Source organism: Fonsecaea nubica, assembly GCF_001646965.1.
Source record: "Fonsecaea nubica strain CBS 269.64 chromosome Unknown Scaff53, whole genome shotgun sequence".
NCBI classification, from domain to species: Eukaryota; Fungi; Ascomycota; class Eurotiomycetes; order Chaetothyriales; family Herpotrichiellaceae; genus Fonsecaea; species Fonsecaea nubica.
Window position 1 is genome coordinate 70173 of NW_019173726.1, and position 22534 is coordinate 92706.

Here is a 22534-nt window from a genome sequence, read left to right on the forward strand (position 1 = left end):
ACATGCGTTTCTGAGCCCAAGAAGATTATTATGTCCGCATTTAAACACACCGAGATAGGTGCACGCGGTGCGTAATCCCTCTGCACATGGTCAGCAAGTCGAGGTCAGAATTTTCCTTTGCTGCTTAAAGCCAATGATCCCGTCAAGGTGACCCTGTCCCCATTGGTGTCCCCATTGGTGTCTCGCTAAGGTTGAACGTTAGTGGTAGCTCAAGCATCGCCTGCAGTGGATGGTCCCTTGATCTAGGCGACAAAGGGCAAAGGTTGCCACTGAAAACTGGAGATGTCGACGTCAACGTCAACGGTAGAGGTTGAAAAGCGAGCGTGGGTGACGCAGGCACATTGTCTCTTCTAACCAACAGATCCAAAAGGATGGCAGAAGCGGTCGAATTCCAACAATCGATGGGGGCACAACATGCGACGTCTAGGCATCTCCAAGAGAGGATCGCGAACCTCATCCTTGTCCTTCCGGATGCCCAAGTCTCCATTCACCTGCTCATCATTCTCACTGCGACTAGCATCACCACCCACCTCGTTACATGGCAGGATTATTTGCCTCACCTATTCACAGCCACTCAACATACGCACACATGCGGCTCACCTGTCATCCCCCCTGCAAACGCTTTTCCGGGGCGTTAGGACATGCATGACCTATCTGATTTACCCTTTTCATTCTCTGGCCCTCTTAGACCCTCAAGTTTCCTTCCCGGTAGTCACCTCTCCTTGAATATGGTGACACGACAACACATTGAGCTGTATTTAGCAACCTGGAAAAGTTGCGCCATTCATCACGGGCACAAGTGACCTGCGGCCATGACATTCACTGGTCGAAGAGCTGAATAGCATCACATTCGTTAATTGGCCTGAGCGGGAAACAAGAAGGAATATATCAGATCTCCTTGGGGAATGTGTCCGTGTGTTTAGAGGCGGCATACCAGCAACATGGCGAAGCGGTTATCATCCTTATTTTCCCTGTCGCGCGATTCCGCCGACAAAATCAATCCCGATTCACCTCCAACGATGCCCGCTGCGACTACTGTTTCTCCTCATATTGCACCTCAGTCTACTAGCCACGCTATATCACACAAACTGCACAAGCACCGCATTACCTCTTCCTCCGAGGTCGATCTCAACGCTGACTTGCCCCCACTTGCGCCTCCTCCTCTTCTCTCCGACTCTGGCGCAGTGCGTCCTCCGAGCAGCCATCATAGCGCAGCCGATAGTGTTCCTGGAAGTCGGAATAGCAGTCCCCATAGTCTGGTACGGAGCAGGGATGCTAGCAGAAGTCGACCTCAGACACCCAACTTGTTGATACCACCCGGTACGGCTGGCTCCCCGTGTCATCCTGCAACTCCTCCCTCCGCGAAGATCGCAAAGAAGAAGAGTTGGCTCCATGGAAAAGCAGATAAACACAAATTTGCCGACGGCGAAGGGCCTTCCAAGGCGTGGATCGCTGGCTTACGGGAGCATGTTGCATACGACCTCACGCCGCTGTTGAAGGGTGACAGAGTTACGGAACTCTGGAGTGATTATGGCGATACAGTCGTATACCTCTATCCCCCGTCCTCGGGAAAAGGGCCTTGTTTCCGTATCGACTCTACTCTTCTCGCCGACTCAAGGTCGCTCGTCAATCTGCGAATGAATTCTCCAACGTCACCAGTGGAGAGGAACAGCGACATTCCTCAGATGCAGACAGCGTTTTCTGAAATGTCAATGAGCCCATTGCAACCACGTCCATCGTCACAAGGGAGCTCGATTTACCGTCCCACAAATTTCTCTGTCCCCAATATCGTCACTTCGATCAATCAAGAGAAGCATGTCTATCTGCCCCTGGGGTTTGAAGTAGACATATCGCAACCAGGGACAGAGCTGCACGGGGATGATCTCGAACTTGTAGTCCTTTATCGCAATTTCTTTGCCTTTCTCGCTGGTGGCGCCTTGGTCGCGACGCCTAGACAAGTGACTCTGTTTTCCATATTCATGGGAATCAGCAGCATCCTCAAGAGGTTTTCGTTTTCGAATGCAGACGGCTCTACATGGGGGGATGTGCCCTACAACAGCTTTTCGCGATATTGTGATGAGCTCCGACTGGCTGATGTGAGGTCCAGTCGTGAAAAGACCATCGAGGCCATAGTGCTCGGGGAGCACCTCAAATCATGGCCGTTGTACAATGAAGGATTCTGCCACGCCGTCGGTCGCCTCGCAGACATCAAGTCAATCAAAAGTCCAAAGTACGAGAAAATGTCACCGATCACGATAAACCGGTTGGAGCGAGCCCAGATCGACATGGAGCAAAGGCTGTTAACGGTCAAGGGCAAACTCGAAGACTTCGACTTCCCTTCCATGTTTGCTGGGATCGCCAACTCACAGACTTCGACTGAAGCTAAACTGATTCGGTTTAAGGAATGGAAAACCGCTTTTCTAGACTTTAGACGATTTACTATGGCCTATCTACGCCGACGTTACGGTGCTTGGCCTCCCAAAGCGTCCTCGAAAAAGAACAACTTTGAGGAAAGCGGCCTTAATCGGATATTGTTACAGGAGCTGTACAAAGACTTTACAGACTTGTACGACATCTTTGTGGACCGTTCAGCGATTACGACAAGGACTGTCGACATGGCGCCAATGGCCGAAGATGCCGAAACTGATGACCAGAATGAAACAATACAACATGCGCTCCGAAGGGTCGAGAGTGAATATGATCGAGCCACACCACCAGTCATTCCCCCTATCCCGTTCGATACGCCGTTGATTCCACAATTCTCCAACAGTTTTAATCGTCGCCATGTGGTAATATCTGACAAATCGGCCGCTCAAAGCAAAAAGCTGAAAGAGAACGAGATCAACGAGGTGCTGTTGGGGTCCTACAACCGCGAGTCGATCGTCGCCAGCACCTTCATTCAAGATTTCTTCAGTTACGAACGTCAACTTGGTCGAGGAAAGACCCTTGATCAGGTCGTAGACGCGCGATGTGGGCAATGGCTGTTCATGTACGCCGTCCTTCAGGCTCTTCCCATGACTGTGGTCGACGCTAGGGACCTGAAGCATACCGAAGGTGTGGAATATTTCCTGTGCGTCGCACCCAGAGGAGGGCGACCCTGGATGAAGGAAGATCAGTCCACTTCTCGAGCATGGTACAATGTGGCCAGTGGCGGTGGCTACGTGAGTCTTCCAGCAGACCTGATTGATCACAGTGTTGAAGGGATTTACAGACGGAGCCACTGCTGGACAGCCGCTACAAAGTGGCTTGAAGATTCGCCTGGAGAAGGAACCACGGAAACATCCCAGCGCGTGGATGGCAATGGGCACCAGCTGCAACTGCGGCCTGCCAGCGCATATTCACCGTATGCGAGTCCCGCCCAATCTCCTTATGTCAGTCCCCTACACTCACCGCTACTGCGCCCGGCATCTCCTACTGGCTCTGGCGATTTCCGCAGCCTCAGTCGAGATCGAAGTTCGGTCAATTTGGGCCTGGAAGCCATGGATGCGCCACCTTCATACCGCAATAGCTCTCGAACCCCCTCAACGCTGAATCCGAACATCACTTTTGACGCGATTTTGGGCACTACAGACGAACCGACAAAAGGAAAGGGGAAGAAGGGCAAGAAGTGAAATGTATTACGATAATCACCAATTTTGCATAGCGCGGGCTTGGGTATTATGAACCGCACCATTTGTTTTGGAGTGAAGGAAAGGCCGCATTGGTTATGACGAGCCTCGACATCAGCTGAAGCCAGCAAGTGTTTTGAGCTGGCCAGCGGCTTTTTGGTGCATTGCTTCTTGGAGTGGAGTTTTGTCCTTCCTGCACGGCGCACGTAATGCTTAATACGACGGAGGGTGGTCCATCATCCAAAGTCATCACGAGGTACCTACCTATCTATGACTGACGGTCTGGTCAATCACATACCTAATGCCGAGTTATTGCTCCGACATTATCAAGGATCTTATGAGTATTTCGTGCCAACTACAACTTGATTGAGTCGAATCGTGCGACGGCGGTAGATTCTTTTTGAATAGCCATCGCCAAAAGAAGTATTTTCTTTTTGCCCTTCGCCACTGACGCGGACGGAAGAGCGGTCGAGGCGGCCGCGTGGTGGGTACGACGTGAACAAGAAGAGAAGAAGACAATGTTGCAGAAATTCTCAGTCGTAGACCTCAGAGAGAAAAGGAGAGATGTATCTGAATAGGATAGACTTCTCCATCTATATCTCGAGAGGCTCTTTATGTCCTTCTATGAGTCCGCGCTGTGACTCGCTCCGCTATTATGCTCCGCTCTGCTCTACTCTCGCAAGGCAGATGAACTCCAGACAACACCGGTAAATCTCGTCGCAGTTGACTGCTCACAGTTGACAGTTCACAGCTTCGCACCCCTGCCTCGCTTGGGCTCATAGACCTGCACGTCCGCATGCGTCCTCCAGTCCGACGGAAACATCTGCGGCCCGAGGATCTTCTTCTGTACTTTGCCCGTGCCGCCCTTGGGGAGCTCGCCCTGCACGACTCGTAGGAGGGTGGGGAGCTTGTACGGGGTCAGTTCGCCGCGGAGGTCTGCGCGGAGGCGCTCAATGGTTAGTCTCGGAAGGGTATCTGCATTCGCGTTCGAAGGCGATGTCTTGACGGCGACCACGGCGGCGACGCGCTGGCCAAACTCGTCGTCCTCGACGCCCAGCACGGCCACCTCGCTGACGTAGGGCAGCTTGAAGCACGCCCTCTCGACGTCGATGGCCGAGATCTTGTAGCCGCCGGACTTGATGATGTCGACCGAGGCGCGGCCCACGACGAAGTAATACTGCCCCTCGCGGCGGAGGATGTCGCCCGTCTTGAAGAAGCCATCGGCGTCGTGCGCCTGGCGCGTTGCCTCCGTATCGAACAGGTACTTGGAGAACATGTACGGCGAACGCACGAGCAGTTCGCCCTCGCCGCCTTCGGACAGTTTCAATTCCACCCCCGGCACGGGCAGGCCCACGCACCCGGGAGGGAGATCGCCTGCGTTAGACGGCACTTTCAGGCACCCGGGGAATTCGGTGGCCCCGTAGCGGGTCAGGATGGGTCGCCCTCGGCGCAATGTGGTCCAGAACTCTTGCACAGGGTCCTGGAGCGCGCTGGAGCCGCACATGACCTCGCGGAAGTTGTTTGCCGCATCGTCGTACTGTTGTCGTTCTGTGGGAGGCAGCGGGGCGATGTGCTTTTCGTAGTGCCATTTCAACCGCAAAAGGATGGTCGGCACCGCAGACAAGACGGTCAGTCCTCCCCGCAACATCCGTTTCCACACCCAGTCCGGGTCGAACGAGCCGCGCTTGAATTCGATGCAAGCGCCCGCGACGAGGAAGACGAAGAACGAGGTCTGCAGACCGGTCGTGTGGTGGACTGGCAAGACATGCAGGAGCACGTCCGTGTGCGACACATCGTAGCCTTCACCGATCGCTAGCGCGCTCTCGTGCGTGTACAAGCGGCGCATTACAGCGCCTTTCGGCCGACCTGTCGTGCCTGAGGTGAAGATGACCACTCCGGGGCCGTAGTCGTCTAAGCGCCGCGTTGAAGAGAGTACTATTTCAAAGGCGGAGAGGGCAGAAGACTGTGGAATGTTGGAAAGAATGGGGAGTATAGAGATGTCGACACCTGCGTCGGAGTGGATGTACTTCTGAACGTCTCGGCCATGCTGGAGGACTTCTTCGCTCACGAGAAGCAGTGCTTGTCGTGATTTTGTGACGAAATAAGCGACTTCAGCCACGGGTGCAGAGGTAGCTTACAATAGTGTCGAGTCAGCCGGAGTTCTTTACGGATACATGGTAGCATAGCATATGACAAGAGAGGCAAAGAACAGCATTTTATTCACACGGACTTACCTATAGGAACCACCGCGGCTCCAAGGGCGAGGACCGTCAGCACAGCAACGGTGAATTCATAACCGCCGGCAGCCATCACTCCAATGTAGACCTCGTCACCCCTTTCGAGAGCGCTGATGGTCTTCTCACTCAGTGACCGCTCGACCACAGACCTGAAGGACAGCACATCGGATAGGATTTCAGTATAGGTCTTCTCGAGTCCCAGATCGACATCTCGAAGGGCAAGACGATCGCGTCGTGCATGGCGCAGGAGCTTGCTGAAGAAAGGGCTATTGGGAAAGACATTGGGGCCGGTGTGTGGTGGAAGGAGTAACGTGCGATCTAGGTTGTCCTCCATTGCTCGAATCGACTACAGGGATTGATATTTGTTGACCAGTGCTGACTTTCTCTCACTCCAGTCTTTTTTTCCACATAGGTGAATGACTCTGCTTGCTTCGAGAGGCTCACGATCCCTTTTATATCCAGCCGAATAATGGAGGCCACGGCGATTTCATGAGGACGGAGTTTCGCCGATTCCCCCATGCGGCAACGCCGGCATTCGGTTAAATAGTGACGGCACTTGCTTGAGTTGGAGGCATGAGGGATTAAACAAGAGTCAGAGGTGTACCCAGAACGAGACTCTGTGGGACTGATGTAGTAAGACAATCCCAATATAGAGGTTGATCCATGACCGTTGTAAACTGGGTGGCCGGTGAAGCTGGTCAGAAGTTTGGGGACATGATCGTCAGTTGCTGTCGGAGAAAGATTCAAGTATCCTTCCTCGGCGCAAGGCTGGGCCAGCGCAAGGCTGAACGAGAAACAGCTCAGCCTCGTCGTTCGGCAGCCTCGTGTCGGTGAGAGCCGCCATCCGGTGGCGTCAACGACCCATCTCGACAGTCAAGCCTTGTCTGAAGATTTGGAAGGACTCGATGGAGATGTTCCTGCATTACGACGGCAATTCAGTCGATATGGGCTGTCTGGTCTTGAATGTCCACTCCATCCGGGTCTTGGCTCCGGTTGAGAATCTTCCAAAAGCGGCGGGAGCTTCCTGGCTCCATCACTTCAATCTCAACTTCCATTTTTCTCATCAGTGAGACTTACCATGCACTGCCAGGTATCGATCGCTTTGCAGTGCAAACCCTCCTTAGCTTGGGGGGCTTTTGACCTAGAGTACAGTGTATTTCCATCCTCATGGACCACTTTTTCTCCCTGATTGCCGATACTCCGTCTATCAAAACGAGACCAACTTCTGAATATGACGCCGCCTAAATCACGACTAAGACAAGGCCAGCTCGGGAGCAGGAAATCTCATGATGGATGCATCACCTGCAAAATCAGAAAAATAAAGTGCGGCCAGGAGCGGCCCGCCTGCAAGAGATGCTTGACTACCGGGAGAAAATGCGATGGCTATCTTCACTCTGGCACAAAGTTGACCTGGGAGACCTGGTCACCAGAGGCAAATCGTGCAGTGGTACAAGTGAAAAGACCCCAAATATATGTAGGGTCTGAGCGAATCGAGGTTCAAGCTTTCGAATTCTTCGTGCGGCGAGTCGTTCCCGATTGTTCACGGACTGTGGATGAACACTTCTGGAGCCAGCTTCTTCCTCAGCTCAGTCACTCAGACCCGGTAATCCGGGACGCCGTCATTTCTCTATCGTCTCTGATCCAGCACTTTCAGTCATCCACCACATGTACAGTGGCAAGCAGCGTCGCAAACGCAGAACATCAAAGGGCTTTGACGTGGTACGGCAAGTCAATTGCTCGTTTACGGTCACTACTGAAAGAAGCCACGCATCAATCAACAACCGCTGTCATATCGTGCATCCTCTACATTTGCATAGAGTGCCTGCAAAACAACTCTTCCGGGGCAATAGCACTCTATCAACGAGCAGTCGCCATGTTGGAAACGGCAGCAGAACCCAAACATTCGAGTTGTGCGCCAACACAGTCAGAGAGCTCGATCCATAGTACAGTCCGTGACTTGTTACAAAATATGTCTGCATCGCAAAGACTACCACTGGACCGGCAAAGGGCTTTTGGTCGTATGGTGTTTGAGACGTTGGCGGATGCTCGAGACGGACTTTACGTCTTACTCTTTGCCGCCCACGATTTCATTGTCGACACGAGGGAAATCAGAATCAACAAACCAAAAGACTGGACGCCCTCCTCGGATCTGGGTACCCGACAGGAACGACTTCGAACGGACTTTCTCAAGTGGCACACGGCTTTTGAAGAGAGGATCCGGTGTCCCAGCAGACCACCTCTCCAACACGAAGTAGAGCCTTATTCGCTGCTCCATGTGGTGTACGGCTATTATTTCATCTTGGTGTGCACGGGGTTGAGCATGTATGAAACGGATTTTGACAAATTTTTCCCCATCTTCCAGACCATGGTCGACCACGCCGGTCGCATCGTCACTCCCCAGGTCGACGAGCTGCGGCCCGTCTTCATGTTTGAGACTCGAGTCATCCCTTCGCTGTTCGCGGTCGGAGTCAAGTGTCGACACCCGGTCATTCGGCGACAGGCAATCGCGTTGCTTCGAAATGGGACTCGTGCGGAAAATACTTGGAGAGCCGACACAATGGCCGACATTGCCGAATGGTCGGTCGGTATCGAGGAATCAGGCAGTATTCACGGGGTCTTCTGTCCAGACCCTCAGGATATCGAGCTCCCGCCCGAGAATCATCGAGTGCATTGGAGTCAGGTTATTGAGCTTCCAGACTCTGACGGACGGGCGTCAAAATTCCACCAGGTCCAAAAATGGGAGCAAGACGAGCACCATGTCTGGTCGTTGGTCGACCACTTGGTGAGGGTGTGAAGGGAACTGTCCGTACGTTCGTTCTCGTGTACCTGTTGCAATCCTCCATACGGCGCATTTGCTGGTGAGACAGGGCAACGCCACCAGGCGGAGACATTGCTTCGACTGAAATATGAAGGGCGTTGTTCTGGAGAAGAAAACGTGCACTGGAGCTGGAGTTCGCCAGGTTGAGAACGAGAGTTTGTCAGCGAATTCTCCGCTGTGGGAGCCGAAGTGAAACCTATACTATGCCAGCATGCAGGGGATGTTGCCATAAAGAGGCCCCGAAACGTCCCTGTCTGGAAACTCGCGCAAGAAACTCGACTGCAACTTCGGCCGGACCAAAGCAGTCGGTGACGACGCATGGGCCAAACATCAAGTAACGAGACAAAGATTCTCTGGCCTTGTCAAGCTCCCCACAACCCGAGCACACCAATCATTGCGCGATGGAGGCCTGGCCCCAACCTGACTCGTGGGAATAAGCCTTTCCTCAGACGAAGAAGATTGAATGTCTCGAAGGGATCCAATGGCGCGTCTCTCCTTTCTCTCTGTCTGGAACCGCGGACCCACCGAGAGGCTCCTCAACTGTCTCCACAACCCGAGCTGACCAGTCACAGCACACAGTCAGACCCATCGATGACTTGGGGCACGAGAGCATTCTCCCAGCGTGCGCAATATAGAGGAACTCTACTTGGAAAAAGTATATAGCAGTAAGAAGAGAAAATGACGGACCAGAGGATTACCCGTTGAATTTGAACCGTCCAGTGAGTGAGTGAAGGGGGCCGAGAGACAACAATCATACAGCATCTTTCTCACTGCTCTGTCCCTCGCCGTTCCTACTTATACTTGTCCACTTACTTACAAGTACATCACCCTCTATTTGTGTCTTTACGACCTCCCAAAATCTTTATCGATCAATCGATCGACCGATCCCTCTCCATTCCCCTCCTCCTCAACCCTCCTCTCTCCCTCGATCCAAATCCATAGCGGAGAGGACACAGGATGATCTCCTACCAAGGCATCGTCGCCATCTGCATCGCCAGCGCCGCTGCCCTCGTCACCATGGGCTTCGTGGTTCACCGCCTCCTGATCAAGCGACCAGACGTCGCCGATCCATTCACTCCGTCCGACGACCAAAGGCGCTATATGCGCGAGGTGCGCGAGAGGAATATCGTCGAGGCGCTGGGCGATCAGCGACTGAGGCAGGCGCTGCGGGGGTAGCGTCTGGGGGAGACTTGTGGGATGGGACGGTGTCAACCGAGTTATAAGAGCGACTTCATCCGAGTTGATTCGAGGCGGATCGAGTCGAGAGTGTGTGTGTGGTCGTTCAGTCTCGTCCCGTCACATCTCACCCCGCCTCAGCCCAACATGAAACGATATGATATGGAACGATACGACGTGATATGGCATGACACATCAAGACATGATTCTTCCAGCGAATCCACCGCGCTCGGAGCTTACTCACACGCATGCGACCATCACGAACCACGACGCACCAGCCACCCAGCATAAAGAGAGTTGGACCTGACCGAATCGAATCGAATCACAAATCCAATTCCAGTCCTGAATCAAAACTTGACCCTAAATCAACCTGACCTTGGTTGATTAATAGACGATAGAACAGAAACCGGAAACCCGAGATCAGAGGGAGAGACAGAGACAGAGACAGAGATAAAGGCAGAGGCTGGATCAGAGGCAGAGGCAGAGGCAGATATGAACCAGCACCCGCACCGGCACCAGGGGCATATGGTAAACACGGCCACGGCCGTGGCAACTGCAGCGGATTATGGGAACGACAAAAAGACAAAGGCAATGGTCGCCCACGGCCCAGAGCCCTGAGCCCGGAGCAAACGGCCCATATAGGGGACAGGGTCAAAAGAAGAGGTGTCGCTCTCGACTTGGATATATGGCACAAAAGGCTCATATGCCTCGTATGGTCATATGGTCATATACAAGATGTCGGGAAGACAAGGAGACTGCTGTATGGATATCACCGTATCATCGTATCATTGAGTTACGATCTCGCTGACTAGTTGATGTTGTGGACATATACCTGGTCAACCGGTGGAATGAGTGAGGCGACTGTTCTAGTCTCTTCTACTAGACCGCCTAGATATATAACTCACGGCATAGCCTCGATTGTTTATGTATGTTCAATGTATTATATTGTAACCCCCTATTCAGGGAACAACACCATTAAAAAAATAACCTACCGCCTGCCAGTCATGACCCCTTGAACCCTTGAACGAAACCCGTACACCTCCGTCAAAGCACTGAGGTTCTGTAAAGCCCCATTCCGTCCGAAATGATCCCACACGTTTGGAGACTCCAGTAAGACGAAACCAGTCACCTACTCGATCACCACCCCAAAAGAGTTCATAACACTCAGACAAGACCTGAAACTCGCCTTCTGAATATTACAAGGCCTCTATAAGACGTCTAATCCCACTCGTTCAAATTGTCAGCAATAACAACAGTCGTCCAGGCCTTCCCAAGAAGGAGCGGCTAGTGAAATCGTCGCTTAATCTTGACTCGGAACAGGTACCGCAGCAGCACGTGCGACGGATCGTAGAGAGCATACTCGTTGAATCCCAAGATGCCTCGAGAGTGGGTGTGACCATAGGGAATTCTCGTTTCGGGCTACAGAGGTGTTAGTGCACACATTTAGTACCCCCATCGTGTCTTTCAGTAGTCTCTAAACCTGCGAGGATGCACCATTATTATGGAACAGAGGAGCCACGTACAATCAAGGGCACGCGGCCACTCAAGGGCGGGTCCAACTCCCAATCAACCTCCCTCCATCTGGACGGACCTGTGCGGCCGAGCCCCTGGATGCACCGGTATCGGCCACAGGATTGATTGATGATCTCGTGACCGTTGTAGATGCTGGTCGTCGAGCGGAGGAGGCCCCCACCGATGTCAGCCTCGCAAAGGAGTAGGATGCCCTGGCCACCCCAGGCGTCGGACTTGCAGAAGCCAGCAGACTTGCTCGACGCGTCGGCCAGGTAGATGGCATTGCCAAACATGGTGCCCGTCCAGGTAGCTCCCGGGCGGCGTACTTGCAGGCCCAGCTCCAGGATGCCGAGCAGCGAGTCCAGCGCCGTGCCGTGCCACAGGAGCACCCGCAATTCAGAGCCGGATGGATCAGGGACCGTCTGCTTGCTTTCGATCCAGTCGCGGTACGGGTTCGGCAGCTGGGCTTTCACGAACAGCCTGTATATATCCTCTAGCTCCACGTTCAAGCAGTGAATATGGTGGCACGATCTCTCCAGATAGTTTCTTAGCTGACGGAACTCCGTGGTTGACGAGTCCGTCAGGCGGCGGAACCCGTGCCGCAGAGAGCTATAAGCCTGGTACAGAGGTTGGGCCAGAGTCTTGTGCTTATTCAATTGCAGGGATCCCCGGCAGTGCATTGCCTTCGCCATGGCAGCGATCTCCTGTTGCGGCCAAAGGCAGTACAGAAATTTCGCCTCGAGGAAGAGCGCGTGGTAGCTTGAGATCACTGGGGGGCGTTCCTCAGCGCAGCAGAACGGAATCTGACTGCGGTACAGCGACGAGAGCCTGAGTATGGTCATCCAGTTGATGACATTGCCGGACTCGATGTGCTTACGGATATACTCTAAAGTCTTGAATGCTGAGAAGACTGCCCACGAACTGAGCTGCTCGTACGGAGCCGTAAATGCTAGCCATGATCTGGACGCGCTTGGGTTCTCGCTGCTGGTGGTTCGACTGCTCGCTGGGCCTCCAAAGAGTATGTACTCCATCAAATCCTTGACCTCCTCATTGACCTTCGCATTGATCGTCGTGTACGCGGGAAGCTCTAAAAGAGAGGCCGAGGTCTTGTGGTAATCGAGCTCAACGAAAGCATATTTCCGGTAGCACCTCAACAGAGCTTCGTACCTTCTGGTCCAATTCGAGTATGTTTCGTCATGAAAAGACTTGCGAAACCTGTCAGCAACAGTGGCGAAGCAGTTAGATTCAATTTCGACTCTTCCGCGCCCCTCGAGTCCAACGCGACCTTCACGTGTGTAGAAGGCGTATGTTTCGGTTTCCGGGTAGTATACGACCTGTCCAGTGACACATTCATAAGCCAGCCTGCCTCCATCAAGACAGTGCCTTTGCGCCTTGACATACCTGGTGTCTTCGGAAGGAGTTGATGTTCTTCATGATGTCGACTCGCAGAAGGTAAACGTCATAAATCGACATTCTACCCCGATCTATCACGACCGTCGCATCGAAGCCTGCCTTGGGATCCCGGGGGATATGTAACCTTTTCCCACGCCACGTCTGACTGCGGAAATAGCCATGATGGGAGATGCGTCTCGACCTCGCAGTAGAGGGGTGTTTCTTGGGGATATGGAGGGCCTCAAACCTTAGCCTGTACTCCTGGTATCTTTCGCTTTCACTCAGGAAAGTGTCATAGCCTTCCCAGTCAGAGCAGATTCGAGGAAGGGGAATGGACGGGCGAGGTATTGACGGTGCAGGCAATGGAGATGAGGTTACAGGATCATCTTGGCCTGTAGCGTTTGTCGTTTCTTGCGCGTCAATTGGAGGTGGGTTACACAAGCCATCGAAATCCTCATGGATAAGCGGAGTGACTCCCACGGCGCGCTGTGTAAGTTTCGCTGGATTGATGGTCCCTGATGGATCTGGAGCCCACAACCGTTGCATGGATTGACAGTCGGTCGACAGGTCTGGTCAGAAGATACAATTCCTCTGGGTATGTGGACTATCATGGTCTAGAGTCGCGAGAGGTCGTTGCACGGTCGGGCGGATGTTCAGCCTCACGAGGCAAAGGTATTGATTTCGGCAGCCAAAGAACGGTATTCGAATTCCAAGATATATGATGCTCGAGATTAGGTGTGCTGCGGGAGCAAATGATACATGGAAATGGACCAAGAAATCCGCTCCCTTGGGATGAGGTTGGTAATGCAACGCCAGACGGGATGTCCACGTTCATATCGAGCATCTGAGCTGGCGGTCACGAGGCACGCCTGTCCTATTCTAGTCAGGCGCGAGTTGCCTCAGGGCTTCCTTCCTGCTGGAGGATCCTTGGCGCCTCGTGTCGTTACTTCCTTTCCTGGGGGATCCGCTCAATTGGAGGAAGGGCGCAAGTCTGAATGGTGACGTGCACTGCAGCTGAAACAAAGAGGGCGCAGGCAAACCACCGGCACAAATGATCGGCTTCGACCTGGGGCCTAGAACAGGCTAACTTTGGGACTCGGAGAATCTGTTATTTCCGCATTTTCCCACACAGCTGTGAACTTTGTATCTTTCAACCAGGCAGAATGCCCTCAAGTTCGCCCTGAACCTCGCATGGTAAGAATAGGTGGCTCGTGGCTGCCCTTTTGAGACGATCGTGACGGAGGGAGTTCGCTTGCCCCGCTTTCCCCGCCTCCGGCTATTGTTCCTAATTTGTCGCTAGCCCTGGGTTAAATGAGGTTAGGCATCGGTGGTTACATCCAAAACAGCAAGTCACACCGAACCAGCCACGTGCCAGCAGATGCTCGACTTCTGCCTTTCAATCGTAGCGTTATAACAACCTTCTGCGCGCTCACCCCGCTCTTCTGCTTTTCAAGGCCACCTTGGACAGAGTACAGCCCATGTCCCACCACGAGCTCTGAAGGCGCCGCCTTGAATGACCCTCTCTGCAAGGCCGAGGGCACATATTCTCCCCATATGGTCTTTGCCACGGCACCCCCCTCCTGGCCCACGACGTCGGTACTCGAAATTCTCACGGCCTTGACATCTTTAGGGAGATCTGAAGGTGTAGATACCACGCTCGCTACCGTACCACCACCTAGACCGTGCAGCACCGCCGCGCATTGTCGGACAGTCGTGTCAGTTCCGATGGCGTCATAAGCGCCCACGACAGGCACCCCATGTTCTTTGAGCAACGATACAAGTATCGGCACGACGTCGGGGTTGTGGTAGTCGAGTACGAGTGAGGCTCCGAGGTCTTTGCAGTAGGAGTAATTTGCTGGCGAGGCCGTGGTGACGACGTTATAGCCAGAAGCCACAGCAAGTTGGATGACCGACGAGCCGACCGATGATGATCCGCCCCAGAGGAGGAGAACGGCCTTCTTCTTGGTTCTTTCTCTCGCATTATCAGACATATTCTTCCTCTCCAGTGTCGATGTCTGATTTCCCAGTGTGTTCGCAACCTTAGGATACTTCAGCCCCAGCGTCCCTTTCAGGTACAGCCCAGCAGCTGCCGTGGAGATGCTCAACGGAAGCACCACTCCAGTCTGGAATTCCATACTGGCAGGAATCTTTGCGACCGTCTCAACCTTGGCCCGTGGGTAGAGTTGAAACCCGCCATAGGCACTCCCGTTCCCGAGTCCCAGCGCGTGCGCAATGACGCGATCGCCTTTTTTGAACCGCTTCACATTCTTACCCACCTCCAGAACTTCACCAGCGATGTCTTCTCCCAGAATCCCCGGGTACTGGAGACCGAAGCCGCCCGACGCCTGGATCTTCCAGTCGACTGGGTTGACAGCTACGGCGCGATTCGTGATGACGAGCTCATCGGGCGAGAGATCCGGAAAAGGTGCCGTGGCGACCACAAGATGGGCATTCTCAGAGGGAATCCAGGCTGCATAATTGACGAGTTGCATGTCTGCTGTTGGTAAGCGAGTGTGATCGAGGACGTTGCTTTGCGAAGTGGTTAACTGGAGAGAGATTTGTCAGGCATTGAACAGCTCTATTGTCAGGGAGATCAAGAGCTCTGGTAGCGTCATGCGGGGTAATTTAGGCACCCAGCCTCATCTATGAAGGTGAGTTATCAACGCAGAAAGCCTTGCGCAGGACATCTCGCAGCCATCCAATCTTACCGTGGCCGTCCTGATCGAATTCTTCCGCCCGCCAGACAACTATCCCGTCAGGACGAACCAGCACTGCGCCAGAGCTACAAACACCACGTTGAGAGGCCCATTTCTCATCTGTATCCTTCCAGAAAGTCTTATCATCTGCCACTTCGCTCGTATCTGCGATGCCAATCAAGGTCACCAATCCATTCAATTCTTCCACAGCCAGTCTCCACAACTCCGGCCTTGAGGTAATAAGGATGAATCTGTCGTACTTGACTAAATCTCTAGTCGACAACCTCTCTTTCCCCTTCGCCAACCACGCGTGTGGCAGGTGATGTCCCGGAATTGTCGAGGGATGGTAAAACAATAAATCCATCTCGCCAGTGTCCGTGAGCTGTCCGCTGTGGTTATTCTTTTTGCCCTCCCCGCCGACATCGACGTCAGGATAGAACCAGCCAATCTCGGCTCCCAGGGCGTGGAATTCGTTGTCAAGGATCTTCTGCGCGCCCTGAACTGCTTCTCGGCGCATGGAACCGTCTGTATTTTCGGGCGACGAATCAAAGAACGAATTCATATTTGCAACATTTTCGCTTTGGCTATTTGCAGTAGAGACGCCGATGGCTTTGTCCATGACCAGGCCGAAAGCCTGTAGGTTATGCAGCGCGCGGTCTCGCACACGTTGACCAATCGGTCGACGCTCGGTGTCGTACGTATCGAGGAGTGCGTTGCAGTCACTATCCACCCCGATGGCTGACGGAATTCCGTTGATGGCGAAATTCAGCTTCCACACCAGATTATCCACGTCTTGAATGCCCGTGTTAAGTCCCAATGCCCCCCAAGGAGGAATGCGGTGCGCGGCATCCCCAACCAGAAATACTCGGCCTGTGGATTTCTTGCTGCGATATCGTGTAGCACATAGCGCGTTCACGTACCAGTGGTTTGTGGACAGTAGCTCAACTTTGAGGTCAGGAATCTGCAACGTATTTTGCATGCGCTTCAACATTGCCGACTCATCGAGACGTTTTGGATCTGTCGGGCTAAGAGCACATGCAAAGACCCATTCCTCTGTGTCAGGCGTCATGGGATAGGGGCCTAAGTGGTAAAGGTATCCTGAACCAATGGTGCCACCCAGCTTTGGGTTGACGAACCAGGTGATGAAGTTGCGGATATCAGGGTGTGCGAGAGATATAGGAGCTCGAACGTGAGCAGATACCATATCAACAATATCCCGCTCGCCCTCCCAGCCAATTCCCAGGTGATCTGTCAGCATGCGGCCACCGTCGGCACCAATAACATACTGTGCTTTGACCGTCATCGGTTCCAGGCCTCTCTGTAGATACGTGACAACGACACCGTCATCATCTTCCTCAACCTTTTGAACTTCGGTATTGTAAAAGATTCCTTTGGGGTTCAGTTCCAACGCCTTTTTCTGCAATATCGGTTCGAGTCTGATTTGTGGCAATATTGAATACTGGCACGGCGAGGCAGAGGCGTATTCTTCTTCGTATGCTCCGCCGCCCCAGGAGTCACGGCCAAGGATTTCCCTTCCGTGAGGTCCAAAGCTGGTATACCAGGCTGTTCTGCTGACATTGTCTGATGGGGCTCGTCGCTTGATCAGCTCCTCTTCAATTCCCATGCGACGCCAAATCTCCACTGTGCGGTGGTTGTAGCCACATGCTTTTGGGTGGATGGATGTTGAAGGATACCGTTCAAAAAGGATATGGGGGATGTTGCTCTGCGATAGGAGGATTGAGGTGGATAAACCAGTTGGACCGCCTCCGACGATGACGACTGGGTAAGATGACGAGGAATCAGATGCCATGATCGGTCTGATATAACTCGTGTCTTAAGCCCCCTTTGTATCTCTCAGACGATGTTGTCCAGCTAAAGACCTCGAAGTAATGAAAATGTTGCGATGCTCGAGCCAGGACCAATTATCATCAGCGCGGTGTTGCGAGCATGTTGAGGTCGAGCGTTGTGGAGATGATTTCTCAGGCCTTCATATCAAGATTGTACCCGAGGGCCTCAAGTGTGTGTTCTCAGCCTGCTTCTATCTTGGTTTCTTAAAGACCACCTCCTTCTCCACATGGTCAACGAGTCGACCCCACGAGTGTTGGAAGATGCAGCAGCTCATTGCGGAAGACGTGGGGCAACGAGAGTTTTGACGGGACTTGGAGATTAAGAGATAGAATTGCATTCTGGGCGAGTGGAGTGGATTTTGCATCAGCGGCGTAGGCTGTTGTGTTCGGAGAGACTTCGGCAGAAACCGAGTTTCGTCGACCTGGGTCTGTTGATGTGGTCTTCCTTCAGCAATGGCATTGACAAAGCTGCATTCGAGGTCGGGGGCTCAGATCACAGAGTTGAAGAACTTCGTATGATACAGCGGCATTATCATAGACGGAGACAAGGGTCGTTGGATCCAAGTTTCGGGCTTGACAGAACGTGAGAAACCTTCGTTGACGATTTCTTGCCGATCAAAAATTTCATGGACATGCCGCCAGACGAAGGCCTCGTTCTCGACTTGAAGTGATGTCGACTGCGAACAGCAGCGGTGGTGTCAGCGCAAAAGACTTTGCTCTTGAAACCCTCCTCACACTGATCGAGGACTACCACTCGTTCAATCCAGACACCACAGTCCCGACTTATGAATACCCAACACACCTCGAATTCAGCCAACAGGTAGCCCGCGGGCGACCGTGCGTATATCGGCTTGACAGGAGCGTCCTCGATGATCGCGCGGTGAGTGGAGGGAGTGAAGTCGAGGATGGAAGCTACGGCAACGGCAACAGCATCGACAACAGCGGAGGTGAGATCGCAAAGGTTTCGTCGCCGCCGCGAATAACAGAGAAGAGCATCCAACGCCAATGCCTGCGAGATGAGCAGCGGTCCATACTCTCGGCGCCGTGCTTTGCGTGGACGAAAAAGAGTCTCTGCGAGCTTGTACAGGGCGAGGTCGAGGTCGCTGTGACGCCGGACGGGAGGGCAGATGCGCTCTACTCTCTTCCTCCGAGGACGAGGACTCAGTCTCGGTCTCAACGAGAAGCGGATGAGGATGAACCAGAACAAGTCTTCCTCCAACCGGCCTCGACGTACATGACGCTTTCCACACTGATTGACAAGCTCTGTCCTCCGTTAGAGCCATCACAATCTTCATCACATCTTCCTCCCTCGCCTTGCTCCCCTTCAGCCCCGCCCCAATACCAATCCACATCCACATCCACATCTGCATCCACAGCCACAGCAACAACGACAACAGAACCAGTCCACTACCTCCAATCCCAGAATTCCAACCTGTATACCCCACCGCTATCCTCCCTTCTGGGTTCTCTCCCACCGACACCACCGCCCTTCAGCGCCGCCGTGCTCGGCGACCCCGAAGCCGTTAATATTTGGATTGGCAACGCGCGGTCCGTGACCAGCACGCACCGCGACCCGTACGAGAATCTCTACGTGGTGGTCAAGGGCCGGAAGCGGTTCGTGCTGTACAGCCCCGTCGAGGAGGTGTGTCTACACGCCCAGAAAGTTCGGACGGGGCGGTGGGTGCTGTCGGATTCACAACGGCAGAAAAAGGAGACGGAGTTTAAGATTGTCATGGACGACGATGACGACGACGACGATGACGACGACAATACCACCACCACCACCTCAGATGCCAACAGCGGCGACGACGCAGACATGAACCGTATCCCCTGGATCCCCATCGATCCGCTCTCACCCCCGTCTGCCCCCGCGTTCAAGAAATACCCATACTACAAATACACGCGACCTCTCACTGTCACCGTCTCGGAGGGCGAAATCCTCTACCTCCCAGCGGGATGGTTCCACCACGTCACCCAGGAATGCGGGCTCTGGGAGAGTGACGACGAGTGCCCAACGACGGCGCCCTGTATAGCCGTCAACTACTGGTTCGATATGGATTACTCGGGAGAGAAACACGTGATGAGGGAGATGGTCGGACGATTAGTTGAGAAGATCCGAATGTCGGAAAACACGTGAACCCAATCTATGTCATCATTTCTTGTATCAAGGAGTCCATTTTCTATTCCAGGCCAAACGAGGGCGTCTAGGTCAGATGTCTTGGGGAGCTGACCTCCACTAGTGCGGACTAACAAGAACGTGTCGCGCAAAGGCCGCTTTCCTCTCTGTCTATCCTTTCCTCACTCTGGGCTCAATTCTTTTTTTTTTTTTTGCAAGGTCGTTCACAGTATCCGCATGCTCCGTTTTCGTCATCTCATGACCCGGTCGTAGTCGTGACGGTTCATCCAGAATCGACAAAGGAGGTCAAATTCAGTTGCCACTCTCGATCTTCTCCAAGATCTTGGGGAACTCCTTCCATTCGTACATGATCTCGATGCAGTTGCACTGTTCTTTGAGAATCTGGGCCATCTGCTTCATCTTCTCCTCACCATCCTCCAGTTTGTAGACGCCGACGTAGCCAATGCAGGGAATGCCAGCGCGCATGGCAGCGGTGGCACCACTCTTGCTGTCTTCGACGGTGATGCACTCCTCTGGCTTGACACCGAGTTGTTCGCAAGCATAGAGGTAGATCTTGGGGTCAGGTTTGCTGGAAGGTGGGTTGAGCGAGGTGGCAGCGCTGTAGACGTGGGCGTTGGGGAAATAGTGGTCGATGCCGACCTTCTCGAGAGAAGCGACGACACGGGGTTTGGCAGAGGTGCTGACAACCGACATAGGGTACCCGGCCTTGTGCAGACGCTCCAACTCCTCAGGGGCACCAGGGCATGGTTGACACTTGGCAGCAAGTTTGGCGGTGACGGCTCCAAGTTCCTTGTTGACGTATTCCTCCAACTGGTCTGGGGGCATCTCAAAGCCATGCTTCTTCTGGAGACCAACCATCATACCACGAAAGTTCTGACCGACAAAGGCTTCGAGGAGGCCCTCGACCGTGTAGCGTTCTTTGACGCCGTACAGCTCGAGGAGTTCATTGGTGAGATCGGTGCAGGCCTCAAACGCAAGGCGCTCGGACAAGCAGAGAGTGTTGTCGCAGTCGAGGAGGATGTACTTGACCTACAACGAGGTATCTAGTCAGTCTTTGATGGCAGGCTTTGCTTTGTGGTGCGGTGGCAAGGAAACCAGCGGTAAACCGCCCTGTTTGAGAGATGGAGGGGTAAGGGAGGGTACACGAGTCGGTGAGACATGAACTTACTTTGCCCATGTTGACGTTGTGGTAAGTAGTTTAAGTGTTGAGTCTAGAATAACGAAAGGAGACAGATGAAGATGAAGTCTATAAGTGAGGACGAAAGAAGAAATTTGCAGTAAAGAGATACGGTGGTGGTGTTTTAAGACGGGGAGGAACGTCAGAGTGCAGGGTGGGATGTGACACCCTGATAAGTTTTTTGTTTATGGGAAGACATGCTCATGAGAGATCGGGCACCGGTGGGCAGCGATTGGCGCCGGACGGTGAATGGTGGGGGCGTGTTCGAAGCTGGGGAAGACGCCACAGCCACTCAAAAGCTCCGGAAAGTTGGGGGGTGTGGTTCTGGCGGCCCAGGTGGCTTTCGGGCTTGGAGGGCTAAGAACTTTAGGCTCCTATAGGCTTTTGGTGGTACCTGGGTGAGCGGCAGCATGTCCTGCTGGTTCAACAGCTAAACCATTGGTCCGCGGCTACGTCATCCCCATCCCATTCCTTTTTCTCCTTGTCAACAGCGTATCAACGGGACCACGTGAGGCTTTGTGCCCAAGATGGCGGTGAAAGAGATACGAGTAGCAGATTGCGAGAGCTCCATTCTCGCTGCTCCTACGAGGCTATCTCACCGTAGCTTGCGTGCTCGCTCATCTTCCGAGTGGGCAAGTCTTTCAGCCCTCATTGTTCTAGACCTTGACGCAGACAAGCCCAGCTCCTTCACCGCAGTCCCGGAAGGCTGATACCTGCATCCGGAGCCTCACTTTCCTCTTTTGAGGACCGATTGAGATGGTTGTATCTCCTCAAAAGGAAACATTTCCTGCCTGTGGGACACACCGAGTACCTTGAGAAAGGTAGCTTGCCTGTAACGCACCGTGTGGAAATTTGGTCCATCACACCAGTCGGCCGTTTTTTGGAGCGTTGGTACTTGCAGCCGAGATTTTGGCAATCGAGACACCTTTCCCAAGAGCATAACCAAGAGGTATTTTGTTCCTCTGTAGCGGACCAGTTTGCAATGGGCGATAGTTCGCCCATGTCACCCGATCAATGTCCTTCTGCTTGAAGGCTGGTTTCAGCTTCAATAGCCTCTCCTAGCACCCCTTCCGCCTCGGTAGCCACCAGAGTCAGGAAGCCGTTCTCCTCGCCTCCACTCACCGCTTGGTATATGCCCTGAGCCGGAAAAGTCACCTCTTGATCCGTAGCCGTTAAAGCTGCCCCTGCTGCTCTGGCCGTACCCGCCTCGTACTCTTCCGTAGCCATTCTCTCTGGAGCCTCCTCTGCCGCTGACGCTTCCCCGAGACACCACGGTGCCATCGCTCAGCGGAGGAAAGACGGCACAATCGATAAAGTCTCCTATGACAAACCGTGCATCTTCCAGCGTCTTGTCTGCATCATCTCCCTCGAGCTGGACAGCGCCGCCGCCACCGCGACGCCCGTCACCACCACCATTGGAATATTCCGGCGCCGAGACCACCACACTGCCGATCTCTTTGCTCAAGTATCTTCCTCTCCCTTCGCTTTCTAGTCTCCCGCCTCCACCTCGACTGGCGTGGACGTCCGGGTAGACCAGTCTGAAGCTCAACCTCGTCCCCACAGCCGGGTCTGGTAAAATTTGCGGCAGGGCCTGCGTCAACAGGAGCGCGAGTTCTCTCAACGTACAGCTCATCCACGTGTAGATTTGCAGATGGGCAGGTAGGTGAGGGTGCGGGTTCGAGGGGGTCGGGATAGGGAAGTCGGTCAGGCTGTGAAAGGCGGAGGATCGGTAGCAAAAGTTCAGCAGGAAAGGCGTGGTGGATTGCCGATCCACTGTTGTTTTTGCAGGTTGGGGGGTCGGCGAGCGCGACATCGTGAGGGATAGAGGTTCGTAGGTTTGGGTGAAACTCGATAGGTCGAGATGTCGGAAAGGTACTTGAGATTCAGCGCAGGGAACTTATCTCCTGGCAGTGATCGGTCCTTTGGAGCTGACA

General features: G+C 53.6%; 10 protein-coding genes across 10 annotated transcripts; 4 read left to right on the forward strand and 6 right to left on the reverse strand.

The window, feature by feature from the left end:
- Nucleotides 1-941: 941 nt before the first annotated feature.
- Nucleotides 942-3611, forward strand: AYO20_07509 (hypothetical protein; the record flags this gene model as incomplete). Its single annotated transcript, XM_022645794.1, has 1 exon — nt 942-3611. The coding sequence occupies one exon, from the start codon at nt 942-944 to the stop codon at nt 3609-3611; it is 2670 nt and encodes an 889-aa protein (XP_022498204.1).
- A 742-nt stretch (nt 3612-4353) lies between these two features.
- Nucleotides 4354-6179, reverse strand: AYO20_07510 (hypothetical protein; the record flags this gene model as incomplete). The annotated part of the gene is made up of 2 exons (XM_022645795.1): nt 4354-5741; nt 5843-6179. The coding sequence occupies 2 exons, from the start codon at nt 6177-6179 to the stop codon at nt 4354-4356; spliced, it is 1725 nt and encodes a 574-aa protein (XP_022498205.1).
- Nucleotides 6180-7814: 1635 nt separating this feature from the next.
- AYO20_07511 (hypothetical protein) lies at nt 7815-8639 on the forward strand (the record flags this gene model as incomplete). The annotated part of the gene is made up of 1 exon (XM_022645796.1): nt 7815-8639. One exon carries the CDS (start codon nt 7815-7817, stop codon nt 8637-8639), a length of 825 nt encoding a protein of 274 aa, XP_022498206.1.
- A 981-nt stretch (nt 8640-9620) lies between these two features.
- On the forward strand, nt 9621-10130 carry AYO20_07512 (hypothetical protein; the record flags this gene model as incomplete). The annotated part of the gene is made up of 2 exons (XM_022645797.1): nt 9621-9835; nt 9950-10130. 2 exons carry the CDS (start codon nt 9621-9623, stop codon nt 10128-10130), a joined length of 396 nt encoding a protein of 131 aa, XP_022498207.1.
- Nucleotides 10131-11123: 993 nt separating this feature from the next.
- AYO20_07513 (hypothetical protein) lies at nt 11124-13289 on the reverse strand (the record flags this gene model as incomplete). Its single annotated transcript, XM_022645798.1, has 3 exons — nt 11124-11258; nt 11363-12685; nt 12753-13289. 3 exons carry the CDS (start codon nt 13287-13289, stop codon nt 11124-11126), a joined length of 1995 nt encoding a protein of 664 aa, XP_022498208.1.
- Nucleotides 13290-14074: 785 nt separating this feature from the next.
- AYO20_07514 (hypothetical protein) lies at nt 14075-15235 on the reverse strand (the record flags this gene model as incomplete). Its single annotated transcript, XM_022645799.1, has 1 exon — nt 14075-15235. One exon carries the CDS (start codon nt 15233-15235, stop codon nt 14075-14077), a length of 1161 nt encoding a protein of 386 aa, XP_022498209.1.
- Nucleotides 15236-15386: 151 nt separating this feature from the next.
- Nucleotides 15387-17249, reverse strand: AYO20_07515 (hypothetical protein; the record flags this gene model as incomplete). Its single annotated transcript, XM_022645800.1, has 1 exon — nt 15387-17249. The coding sequence occupies one exon, from the start codon at nt 17247-17249 to the stop codon at nt 15387-15389; it is 1863 nt and encodes a 620-aa protein (XP_022498210.1).
- Nucleotides 17250-17956: 707 nt separating this feature from the next.
- AYO20_07516 (hypothetical protein) lies at nt 17957-19423 on the forward strand (the record flags this gene model as incomplete). Its single annotated transcript, XM_022645801.1, has 1 exon — nt 17957-19423. One exon carries the CDS (start codon nt 17957-17959, stop codon nt 19421-19423), a length of 1467 nt encoding a protein of 488 aa, XP_022498211.1.
- A 291-nt stretch (nt 19424-19714) lies between these two features.
- On the reverse strand, nt 19715-20600 carry AYO20_07517 (hypothetical protein; the record flags this gene model as incomplete). The annotated part of the gene is made up of 2 exons (XM_022645802.1): nt 19715-20452; nt 20592-20600. The coding sequence occupies 2 exons, from the start codon at nt 20598-20600 to the stop codon at nt 19715-19717; spliced, it is 747 nt and encodes a 248-aa protein (XP_022498212.1).
- Nucleotides 20601-21645: 1045 nt separating this feature from the next.
- On the reverse strand, nt 21646-22413 carry AYO20_07518 (hypothetical protein; the record flags this gene model as incomplete). Its single annotated transcript, XM_022645803.1, has 1 exon — nt 21646-22413. One exon carries the CDS (start codon nt 22411-22413, stop codon nt 21646-21648), a length of 768 nt encoding a protein of 255 aa, XP_022498213.1.
- Nucleotides 22414-22534: the final 121 nt, after the last annotated feature.